Source organism: Phaenicophaeus curvirostris, chromosome Z, assembly GCF_032191515.1.
Source record: "Phaenicophaeus curvirostris isolate KB17595 chromosome Z, BPBGC_Pcur_1.0, whole genome shotgun sequence".
NCBI classification, from domain to species: Eukaryota; Metazoa; Chordata; class Aves; order Cuculiformes; family Cuculidae; genus Phaenicophaeus; species Phaenicophaeus curvirostris.
The window spans coordinates 66868193-66881168 of NC_091431.1; the positions used below are offsets into that span (position 1 = coordinate 66868193).

The 12976-nt window shown below is 46.9% G+C and overlaps 1 protein-coding gene across 1 annotated transcript in view; it reads right to left on the reverse strand.

The window, feature by feature from the left end:
• The window catches only part of LOC138733584 (dynein axonemal intermediate chain 1-like), an 82483-nt gene that overhangs the window by 25628 nt on the left and 43879 nt on the right, over positions 1–12976 (reverse strand). Inside the window, exon 7 of the mRNA XM_069880947.1 lies at positions 5748–5933. Coding sequence (XP_069737048.1) covers positions 5748–5933 — 186 coding nt within the window. The remainder of the gene's footprint in view (positions 1–5747; positions 5934–12976) is intronic.

A 12976-nucleotide genomic window follows, 5' to 3' on the forward strand; every position in this document is an offset into this window, starting at 1 on the left:
AATGCTTTAATTTCTTCCAACCCTCAAATGAAACCCGAATGGTTTACTAATTAAACAGCTCTGCCCCAAACTGTTTCTTCCTACAGCAATGTTTCCCTTGGGTGAACTCAGCCACCAAGGTCGTTACAAATTAGGAACAATACTTTACTAGCTAAACAATTCCTGCGCGACAACTGCTGCAATATTTAAGGAGCACTTGGAGTCCAAATGCAGTTTTAAGAGCAGAGAGCCACTTCCTCCTACCATTGCACCTCAAAATCTTAAAACTTGTAGAGATGCTACAGGTATCTCTGCCCCACCTCTGAGCTCTGGCAGAGGGACCCAAACTAGTTTCACCAGGTCTCCTTTCACAGAACCAATATCTGTTAGCATGTGCGTCCTGCTCAAGCAGGGTTGGATGCTCAGGGAGATGGGTGTACGGCAATGCAGAACTGTGCTGGTGATAAGTTTGATGGCAAACCCAAGGTCAGCAAGCTCCACTCACTGCAGTTGCTCTTCCCACAAGGTTTGGGTTCAGCTGACTTTGCTCCCACAATCAACCTCTGTTCACCCCAGGCTCCTTAGCAGCTGGGTAGTGTGTTCCCAGAGGACTCACACAATCGGGAGACAACAGCATCAGGCACAGAAAACCTCTACCACATTCACACTTCACAGAAATAAATACAGCTCACTGCCTTGGGGCAGGAGGATGTCTCTGTCCTTCCCCACAGACTTCAACCTGTGGGGCTACGGAGGGCTCCAGGACTCAAATCACCAAGGCAAAGGCACAAGGATGCCTGCTGTGCTTGGCATGAGCACAGGAACTTGCATACCCTCTGGGCACACATATGTGCCCTAAACAAGTGTCTGAGAGGTCACAGAGACCATATTCAGCTTCCTCTCAATAACAAATACACTTTCCCCTCCTTGTGCCACTAAATGATTTTGGAGGCAAAAACTCAAGGGAGTTTTAGGCATTTTTTGAAGCTTTTAATGTCTATCTTGCTGTTTTGGGTCTGGCTGAAATTGAGCTAATTTTCCCCAAAGCAGCCTTCATGGTACTGTGCTTTGTACCGGTAGCTAAAAAGATGTTAACACATCAGTGTTTCGGCTGCTGGTGAGCAGCTTGCTCAGCATCACGGCTGTCTGTCCACCATTCCCTACCCACACACAGGCCGGAAGGTGGGCAAGATCCTGGGAGGGAGCATAGCCAGGACAGCTGACCCAAGCTGACCAAATGGATATCCCATACCATAGGACATCTGCTCAGCAACAGAAGCTAAGAGAAGGGAGAGCAGGAGGGGGACATTTGTCATTATGATATTTGTCTTCTAAAGCAACTACTATGTGTACTGAAGCCCTGCTTCCTAAGAAGCAGCTGAACTTTGACTGCTGATGGGAAGTAGAGAATAAATCTTTTGTTTTCCTTTGCTTCTGTTTTATTAAACTGCCTTTATCTCGACCCATGAGTTCATAGAATCATAGAACCCTTAGGTTGGAAAAGACCTTTCAAATCATGAAGTCCAACCGTACCTGTCCACTACTGAATCATATCCCTAAGCACCTCATCTACTCATCTTTTAAATATGTCCAGGGATGGGGACTCAACCACCTCCCTGAGCAGCTGTTCCAGCGCCCAATGACCCTTTCAGTAAAGAAGTTTTTACTAACGTCCAACTCAAACCTCTCCTGGCACAGCCTGAGGCCATTCCCTCTCCTCCTATCACCTGTCACTTGGGCAAAGAAGATCAATACCCACTTCTCTACAACCCCTTTTCAGGGAGTTGTAGACAGTGATAAGGCCCCCCCTCAGCCTCTTCTTCTCCATGCTAAATAACCCCAGTAAACAACCCTAGTTCCTTCAGCCACTCCTTGTAAGACTTGTTCTCCAGCTCCTTCAGCAGCTTTGTTGCCCTTCTCTGGACTCACTACAGGACCAGAATGTCCTTCTTGTAGTGAGGGGCCCAAAGCTGAACACAGGATTCAAGGTGCAGTCTCACCAATGCCAAGTGCAGGGGCACAATCACTTCCCTGGACCTGCTGGTCACACCGTTTCTGATACAAGCCAAGATGGTGTTGTTCTTCTTGGTCACCTGGGCACACTGCTGGCTCATGTTCAGCCGCTGTCAACCAACACCCCCAGGTCCTTCTCTGCCAGGAAGCTTTCCAGACACTCTTCCCCAAGGCTGTAGCACTGCACGGGGTTGTTTTTTCCCAAGTGCAGGACTCGGCACTCCACCTTGTTAAACCTCATCCCATTGGTCTCAGCCCAATCAATTCAGCCTGTTCAGATCCCTTTGCAGAGCCTCCCTACCCTCAAACAGATCAACACTTCCTGCCAGCTTAATGTCATCCACAAACTAATTAAGGGTACATTCAAGCTCCTTGTCCAGGTCATTGAACAAAACTGGACCCAGCGCTAAGCCCTGGCGGACACCACTTGTGACCAGATGCATGTTCTTCCCCAGGCTGCTGAGAATGGGAGTGATAGAGCAGCTTGGTGGGCACCTGGTGTCCAGCCAAGGTCAATCCACCACACTTGGTGAAAGTCACAGCTGAAAACATCTCCTCAGTGCTTTCAAGAAGTTCCCCCCTTGGCACATTAGTTCTGCCAAGTGTTCTTAAATGAGACTGTGCCAGCACTGCTGACAGTAACACTTGAGGTATTAAATAACATTTCTTAACAATCCCTAAGTGTTTCACAAACATGAATTAATTAAGCTGCAGATCAACCCTGTGAATTATTTAAAGAGCTCTTGAATCTCCCCTCCTCACTCAAGGACATGGAGAGAGAAATGAACCAAGTCTGTGAGAACCCAATAGTCCTTATGCTCTTTATTTCCATTTATCCACTGCACCAGCTTTAACTAATAAGGCAAACCAGAATAAGATCAGAATAGCTGAAATCCCACTGGGATGAGGATAGCTCAGTCTCTCTTGGTGTTCCCTATCTTGGAAGCCCAGTGACAGCCAAGGAATCCACAGAACACGAAGCAGGCAGCACCACATCTATTTTTAGGGGAGAAAGAGGGTTTGGAATGATGTGGCTATTAAGACCTCTCTCACAAAAAGGGTGATCAGTGTGCTAGTCACGCCTGTCAAAAGCAGCTGTCCCAGCTGTGTGGGAAGATGGTGGAGAAGCTTCACAGGCAAATCCCTGTGACACCGGTGTGAAATACAGGGTCAGTGGGACCTGGATGAACCCCTGGCTGCCCTCCCTGTACTGTTGGCACCCTGAATTCTGCCAGACCTCAGAAAAACACACCTTCGCATCTCCAAAGGAGCTGATGGAAACAAGACCAGGCAGCTTGAGCTCACAGATGTTAGGGCTGGTGTGAAGGCCCCAACCTCTGGAAGCAGTGGCCACAACTTCTACTTCTGAGTGTAGGGCGGTTTTCCCCACTGGGCTTTCTGTGGATCAGGTGCTGGAGAGAACAGACTGGAGCACCCAGGTACTAAACTAGGAACAGACAGATTGCTCTATCTACAAAGAGACAGCTGGGATGCCAGAATGCCTTTGCATAGTTTTGGACCCTATCCACTCAGAAAAATCTATGGACATTCTGCAACTGTTGACTCAGCTCTGGTGACTCCCAGAAGAGAAATGAGTGAAGTAATTTTACAGAGGAAAGCTAGCTGCATAGGGTAAGGGTTTAAAGAGGATGCTGACTTGCTCTTCAGTGGAGCCAAGATCAATACTCTTGGAGTACATCTGACTCCCCACAGAGAGATGACACTCTTGCAAACGCGGTTGGAGCTTGCTCTTACTTAAGGACACAAAGGCTGGTTCTGGCACAGCAAGGAGGTGGGCAGGAGGACACAGCAGATTTCACTGCCTGTTTTTCCAGGGCTTGACTTCCCTCCATTAAAACACCCTCTCACAGCAGGTAAATCTCCTCAACATAGGCTCCTGGACACCAGCATTTGGAGCAGCAAATGCCACATCAGCCACAAAAACTGGGCTTAGCGACCCAGCTCACTTGTCTCTTGCAGCGCAGAAAGGCAGCAGAGCTGGCTTGGCCAGATCTTCACCTTTGCTATTGCACTGCATGTCACTGTTTTAAATTTTTGTCCCTTTCAGAGAAGAGCTGGCTGTAGCCACAGGACCTGCACACATCGCCAGCCATGCCTGAATATCCCTCCTCCTCCGCCTGTGCAGGAAACATTTAGTTCAGTGTTTAGTATCCCTTCAAACCTAACCAAGCACACAGAAGACAGATAGCTTAATAACATCAGAGCAGCAGAGTTCATTTCCATCCCACTTATATGTTGCCTGGGATATGGTACCTATTGGTTCAAGGTCTGCAATAAGCGATTAAGCCATTCCTGAACTCACAGTTTAAACTGCTTTGTCAACAACATGCAATTTGCCTCTGAAAAAAGTTGGCAAAGGGAAATGACGACATTCATACCTGCATGGAGGGCTGCTGCTGCTGGCCACCAGGAGTGGAAGGAGAGATCTGAATTCATTCTGACCCACAGTACAGTACTGCTGGGTGCTGTTCATCCCACAGCTGGGGTGTGGAAGAGGGCGCCCATGTTTGTGTATGTGCAATCCATCTCTGCTGCTGAACTCTTGTGCAGCCAGGGTCCATGGCAGACATGGTGCATGCCCACACCCAGGAAGGACTCAAAGCAACAAGGAAACTAATCCTGAGCCAAGCTGATGCCAGCCCTGAGAGCTTGGATGGTCTCAGGCTATAGTTTTGATGGAAATAGAAGTAAGTGTGACGCATAGGAGACATTCTCCTCCACAGCTCCCACACCCAGCCCCAAACAGACTGCCACGCTTCTGTGTTTTCAATGCCCTCTCATCACAGGGAAAATTGACATTTCCAGTGGTGTTTGGCTGAAGGAACTTCTTAAAAATCACTCAGAAGTCTCTGGAGTGACATCAGGGTGATTAGTTCCTGGCCAAGACCCTTCCTAATACAGTGGGTTAGAAAAGCATATAAAACCTTTTGGGGGTATATAAACAAAAGATTATCATCTTGAGAGGTTGCCTTCTTGGATCTGCTCTAAAAAGCCTGAAGTTATAAAAGCTCCACTAAACAAAAGACAACTGGATATCAGGATTTCATGGACTCAGAAAGGACACTGCATTTACAGCCATTCAGTTTATGGCTAGACAAAGCCCAAAATGAAAGTCCAGTAAAGGATCCATGTGGGAGAGGTCAACATCCATCATGATTGGCCCTCATGGCTGCGTGGGAAGAGAGGCTTTGCTGAGGCACACACATCATCTGCTGTCACTTAAGACAAGGATCCTGAGCCTCCTCACAAATTAAAGACAGTGCTTGCTCAATTTACAGGAGAGATGACACAGTTGTCAGAGGACAGGATCTGATGGTCCAGAGATGCAAAAAGACAGGCAGAATGAGCCCTGTGAGAAAATTCAGGAAGGAGCTGGAATCTCCTTTACTTGGTTTCAATGTTTGCAAATACAACCCAAAGCTCAGAAAGGATGCCAGCTTTGGGAAACAAATAAACCTCTGCAGACCTTCTGAGCTCATTTGGACCATGGTGAGAAAGTGATCACAGACAGCAAAACCCCTTCCCACCACTCCTCACTCCTGCCCAGGAGCAAACTGAGCCTTCTGACTTATACAAGAACAGAGGCATCATTCCAGACATCTAACCCAAAGGCTTGGGGTAATCTCAAGAGAGAGCATCTTTGCCAACATCATTGTGAAAGAGTACAGTGATATGGCACAAAGAGACCTGTTGTGTTTTGGTAACTCCATTAGAGGAATGCATGTCATCCTTACCTTGGGCATCTTGCGCAGATTGGGAGAGAGCTTCAAGGAGATAACATGGCCTTGTTCATCTCCAACGATGATAACAGGGTAGACAGGGTTAAACTGGATATGGGTTAATTTATTTTTCTTCTTGGTCACCACTTGCTGGGTGCAGAGAGCTTCATACTTATTAATGCTCAGATCAAACACGTGTGCCTGGGGAAAAAAAGGTAAAGAACACAAGAGCAATTAATCAGGCAAGCACATCCCTCAGCAGCAGAACAATGGCTGGAGAAATCAGAAAGAAAGGGTCTCACAAATGGCAGCCTCAGCACACAATTACTATCTGCAGTCAGAGCCTATAAGTAACCAGTGTGTAGAAGCTGTCTGCTGCTTTTTAGGAACTGTACGGACTCATGGAGTGAGGACCAGTTTCCTGCTGTGGGTTCAAGCTCTTTCCAAGACTCTTGGCAAGTCTCCAGCTGATTTGGACTGGAGAAGGCTCAGAGCCAGCACTGCTAACCCCGCAGGTCCTAATTTACCCTCTCAGTGCTGCAAGTAAGGAGACAAGCAGGTGTTAGATCAGAGTCTAACACAGATTGATGCAAAAAGCCAGGAGTGCTGTCAGAAATACCTATTGCCCCTTATTGCAGAACTTCCCAATGCCTACAGCTTAGTAATAACACTGAAGACTCAGACTAAGTTATTAATAGGCAAGTGATGGGAACATGGATGGTATGATTAAGGGTGTGCCGTGGGGTAAAGCCAGGGAAGCACAGGCAAAGGCACAGCACAGGACAGCTTGGTGCTGGCGGCCCACTCCAGTCCAGCTGATTCGGATGCTATGCCTGCACACACATCCTTTTCCCGCAGCACCTGGACAAGTGACAGGCAAAGACTAGCCAAATGGGAAAGGTGAGGTTGGAGGGAGACAGACCTGAGGCCCCACTTAGGCAGGATTCCCACTGGCATGGACCTATGGCACTGATACAGCAGTGACACAGACCTGCCACATCACTGACTGCATGATAATGCATGTTTCATCATGACTCCAGAGGGAACAGTGGTAGTTACTCAAAAGAATGCGTTAACTTAACATTATCTCTCAATAATTGCAATTAGCTCCCAACATCGTTACACCCTGCATAGGCTAATAAAACATGACGTGCTGAAGCGAGCAGTCTCCAGCAAACATGCTGGACTCCCACCTTAAATCCACCGTGGAGACTTTTAGCTTTGTGTTTGTCTTCCTTTTTTGCTCTTCAGAAAAACTAAGGAAGGGAATATTTTATGTTAACAAGTACAGTGGGAATGCAGGGGAAATTAGGACTGAACTACTTGTACCTCTCTTGCCAGCTGTGTCTTGTTTACTAGCACTTAGGAGATAGATGAGACATACTATTTCAACATTGTGCCATGCTCACAATTTGAATCTAGGAATTATCTTATATCTGACAGTGTTACCTTCTAACAGCTTATTCCAAAGAGTATGGAAGGTTTTGTATCAAATCAGTGCACGTACTTTCCCATCACACACAAATGAGTTGGTGAATTATATCTGCATCGGTGTACAGCAAACAGCTGGGCAATCTGCAAGCACAGGCAGTCTCACGCGCCACTGTCTCTTTGTAGAACGCAATACCCAGCAATTTGTGATGTCCTTGGTCTGGGCAGGAGAACATACAAAGGTCTTACAGATGCAAAAAACAAGATGAGGAAGACTCCCTCCAGACTGAAGTTAGACAAGATGTTTCCAGTGGGGAAGAGGCCAGAAAGTAGACAGGGTTCTCAGATATATTTTGAAGAAACTCATGACAGTGTATAACTCAAGGAGGTAGTTGAAAGCTTCAGCCACAGATGAGGATCTGCAGTTTGGAGAGCACTTCCTCAGTCAGCAGAAGCAAAGGTGGAGAGAGGTTTCAGTTTTTATCTGCTAAAAATATCAGATACCAGCGTTAAATTCTGAGCCTAGACCTGCCACTTAAGGTCACACAGTCCAGCCAAGGTAATCCAAATTTCCTACCTCTAGGCTATCAGTAAAGGTGTCCGACCTAGCCTGTACTTTAAGTCTGCTATTTTACCTTCTCTGAAAGGAAACAAACTCTCTTTCAGACCCCCATGACCTAAGGTTTAATGGCTTGCCATCACAGAATATATTTTTATTAATTTAAGGACATGTTGCCCTTCCCTGCAACAGCAGAAGCTCAATGCTTAGTAACCTAAGAGCCTGGGAAATGCCCATTGCTTGAGTAGCATTAATTAACCTAGAAAAACAAACAAACAAAGAAACAAACATGGAATTAATGGCCAGGTTTCTTTCCAGCATCCAGGTCTGCGCTGCTGTTCTACGAGGCTGTCAGTGTATCACATCTGCCCACTCTACCCAGCATTGCACAGGAGAAAAGATGGCATGTCTGAAAGTCAGTGTCAGAGTGCTGAGCAATGCAAATTGCTCACTGATTTTTAAAGAAAAATGCCACTGAAAGCCCAGACAAGTACAATGCCTGGGACAAGAACTCTAAACCATCAGCAATGGAGAAGGTCAAAAGCAAACAAGTTTATGAATGTTCCTACTATAAAGCTCCTCTTTTATGAGCTTCTAAACAAACGGGCTTGTTTTCCTTTGCCAAGGGAATCATGGAAAAGAACAAACTATTTAAATTCTTCAACTGGAAACACCACCCTCATATCAGCTGTCAGACACTCCAGATGAAGGGGTGGGCCTTGGGCATTAGGAAGGACTTCAGGGGCTTTGATTTAGAGGCTTACAGGCACTGTCAGGAGACAGGCAAATGGGGTCAGACCAACACTGTTATGGGTGCTTTGGGAGTAAGCTAAACAGCACAGGCTTCCCACAACACTTGAGGCAGCCTAACACTGCTGTAGAGCAGCAGAGCTGCCTTTCTTCTCAAGTTTCTAAGTCCCATGAGCTACCTTGCTGTCTCAGGTACTGGGATTAAGGATTATGGAGTAGGGTCCATCTAGATGTCCCACCTGAGAGATTCACCAAAAGTGCACAGCTGTTCTCCAACCCACTGCTCTCATGACCCCTGTCCCTCTAGACTATAGATCACTGCTTACACGCAAAGACAGCCTCTCAGGCAAGATAAGCCTTCTCTTAGTATACGACCCAGTGAAGAGCAACCAGGACCCACAGGAATGCCCTCCAGCTCCACATGTGATTTGAGTATCAGACTCATGGGGAGCCAGGATGGCCAGAGCTACATTCAAACCCTCTCCCTGTAGAGCCAGCACCTCCAGAGAGCATTATTTTTCTCAGGACAGGCACTCAGTGGCCAGAAGAGTGCCCAGATGAGAGTTTCCACACATGCATTGTCAGGCAGCTGCTGCAAATTGCTATGTTTTATGAGGGATGATATTTGTATAATTTTCCACATGTGGTGGACAAGCATACTTAGATTTTCACTGACATACAACATGCTACGTCATTCTGGGCTCCTGCAGCTCACAGGGCAGGCCTGCTTCCACCCATATGGCACCTGATTCCTCACTCAGTACTGCAGCATCACCCAGACTTTTATCTTCAGCAACACAGAAAGACATGCTGACCATGGCAGACACCTTAATTCCTATTATAATTCAGATAATGCAAAATGGCATTTCTGTTCTTTTGTCACAGAGTCCTTAGGAACAATGTGGCCTCTTCCTTAGAGGGACATATATCAGACTCCAAGAACAAGAAATCTGGGGAAGGACAGAGAGAGCGGTAAAAGAAATCTGAAAGTGTCTGAAAAAGGAAAGTGCAAGTATACTCCTCTGCTTCCGCCAGCTTAGCTGCTGGTCTCCAGGAAGAATAAAACTTGAGGCAGTAACCAATGACTCCAATAGCTACTTCATTTATGGTCCCTGTAAACCTGTGTGCCCAAGGGAGGGCACATTCCACCCTCCAAATGAAGCCCAAGCTGCTGAGTTAAGCAGTTCTTTGCATCATGGGGGTTTATGAGCCAGCACCAACTACCATCAAAATAAACCTAGACTTACTCCAAAGCACTGGAGAGTCTGATGGTGGATATACCTGGCAAATGATCAAACTTCTCTCTGATGGAAGGGCAGTAACTGGTACATCAGTAGCTCGTGTAAAGGAGCACTGAATATAAGCAGATGCCCAGTTTTCTCTGTGGTGGGATCAGGTGAATCCTGCAGTCTCTGTCTGAAGCTTTTCATTGAATAAGAACATTTTTAAATTACCATCAGAGTAACAACACAGCCTCCATGCTTGATGTATAGGCAATAATGGATCTAACTCTGCTGTGTTACAGTTACAGAAAACATTTGACATAAATGAGCTGCTTTGATGCCCGACTCCCAAACAGGCAGACAAGAAATCCAGTTCAGTTGCATCCTGACCAACAGCTCCTCTATCTATGAATCATGCAAATATATTCCACCTCCCAAAATCCAGTGGCTCCCTACTGAGGCTTTGCAGACCTACTCTGTAAGCATGCCACAGTGCACGTCTAAGACTATTACTGCAGCTCCAGCATCAAATCACATTCAGAGTTTTTAACATCTCATTTCTCTCCACTTGCTCTATGAATTGCACTTACAGCCTTAAATTCAGCCCAGGCTCTTGTCTGCTTCACAGCTCCAAGGTGACTTGAATACCTCTGTCTTTATACTCTGCTGTCCCCTTGCCCCAGCCCTGCAGCACAGCATCCTGGCAAGCTCAGGGAGGGAAATTCTAGGGGATCTGAGGGATAGTTGGACCCTCCAAACAGCACCACCCAAAAGCAACCGACTTCTCTGCCAGCAGAACAAAGTACTTTACTTTTATGGACCATGAAGAAGGGTACTGAAGAGCTACTTTGACCTACCCTGCCTTTACTGTGTGCCCTGAAGACACAACAGGGTCTACAGTGGCTGCTGCCTTCACTGTCTTTTTCTTCCAGGCTTACAAGCCTCCATTCCCTGCCAGCAGTCTGGGCTATGTTAGCATGCTCAAAAACAGTCTGACAGCAACCAGAAGCAAGGCTGGGGGGAAATATATATGTGTGTAAGAACAAGGCAGATGTACCTGGTAACTTGGCAACAAAGAATAAAATCAGTGCAAGAGCAAAAGGTGAGGGATAATTTAATATCATGCTGCCCTTTACCAGTTGACATCTCTTTCACTGCTTGGCTTTCACTGTCCTTGTGATAGATTCCCCTCATTTTCTTGGCTGAATCATGATACCTCATTTATTTGCAAACTCCACAGATGACTTGTTTCAAACTCTCAGGTAATATATTTAACAAGTGGGCAGGCCATCTCCAGCCCCTGTCTAGCACCAAATCAGCTGCTGAAGCATCCTAAAGGTACTGGGCAGGTAGGGTAGTCCCAGCTTGCATTAAATCCAAGCCGCCATGAAGTGGAATTCTTCCTATGCATGATTTTTATATGCCAATTGCATACAGAACACATTTCTCTAGGAGGACATTTTCAAGTACAAATAAGGATTTTAAGACAATACTCAGTCCCTCTGACACCCAGAGAGGTCAGGGGCTTGGCAGGATGAAAGCAGACCCAACTCAGTAAACCTTGTTGCTTCCCTGCTTCTGTGATGACAACGCAGGCATGCTGGTCCTCGGCTATCGATACAAGCAAAAGGGAAACACTAAAATTCATGGGGTTCCACAGATCTTTCACACTACCTGTGAAAAGGTGGACCCCATCTCTGTGACAAATATCTTTAGAGGCACCTTTGAGCTCAGGAAGATGAGCAGGCATCTGTGAAAGCTTCTTTTTGGGCCAAGCCAGGTGAGCTTTGCAGTCAGAAGGTGGCTGCATGTCCAGGAGAACAGGAGAGGGCTAAGCACATCCCTCTGCCCTGTGGCATCCCCAGCCCACTGCCCGAAGATGTGTGACACAGTGGGCAAGAGAATGTCTGTGTTGCCTGGCTTAACTGTGGGAGCTGCACCTCTCAGCTTTTCCTCTTTTAGTAAGAACTGGGTCACTCCCAATCTGACATGGTAAGAAAACAGCATCAGCCTCAGCTGGTTTCATTCCATTCCCACAAGTCAGTAAGAAATCAGCATTCAGGAGAGCTACTGTTCACTCAGATGGGATAAGGACCATTTGACCTCTTTTGAAAACCCCGTTAGATTGTTTTACAAGAAAATGCTTGTACATCCCAGCTAACTTCTCTGCCAGGCACCACTTCTGCCAGCCTGGCTCTCCTTCAAGAGTCTCAATGATTAGGATAATATCCTTCACGTCTTAGAAGCATAAAATTACTTGTCTGGAAAAGACCTTTGAGATCAGAGTCCAACTGCATCTTGTCTACAGCTAAACCATATCCCTGAGCACTTCACCTATCCATCTTTTAAATAGCTCCAGGGATGGTGACTCCACCACCTCCTTGGGCAGATGTTCCAGTGTCTGATAACACTTATGGTGAAGAAATTTTTCCTGATGTCCAATCTGAACCTCCACTGCCACAACTTGAGGCTATTTCCGCTCGTCCTATCAACCGTCACTTGGCAGATAATACCAAAACTCACCCTGCTACAGCCTACTTTCAAGGAGTCGTAGACAGTGATAAGGTCCCCACATCAGCCCTCTTTTCTTCAAGCAAAACAACTCCAGTTCCCTCAGCCACTGCTCGTAAGACTTGTTCTCCAGCCCCTTCAGCGGCTTTGTTGCCCTTCTCTGGACACGCTACAGGACCTCAGTGTCTGAGGGGGCCCAAAGCTGAACACAGGATTCAAGGCGCAGCCTCACCAGTGCTGAGTACAGGTGCACAACCACTTCCCTGGTCCTGCTGGTCACACTGTTTCTGATACAAGCCAAGATGGTGTTGGTCTTCTTGGCCATCTGGGCACACTGCTGGCTCATGTACAGTCAGCTGTCAGCCAACACCCCCAAGGTCCTTCTCTGCCAGGAAGCTTTCCAGCCACTCTTCCCCAAGGCTGTAGTGCTGCACAGGGTTCTTGTGTCCCAAGTGCAGTACTCAGCACTTGGCCTTGTTTAACCTCACACCGTTGGTCACAATCCATCAATCCAGGCTGTCCAGATCCCTTCACAAAGCCTCCCCATCCTCAAGCAGGCCAACACTTCCTACCAGCTTACTGTCCACAAACTTACTGAGGAAACACTTAATCCCTTTGTCCAGATCATTTAGACATTGAACAGAACCGGACCCAACATTGAGCCCTGGGGACACCACTCGTGACCAGGCTCCAACTGGATTTAACTCCATTTACCAACACTCTTTGGGCTCAGCCATCCAACCAGTTTTTAACCCAGTTTGTCCAGGCCA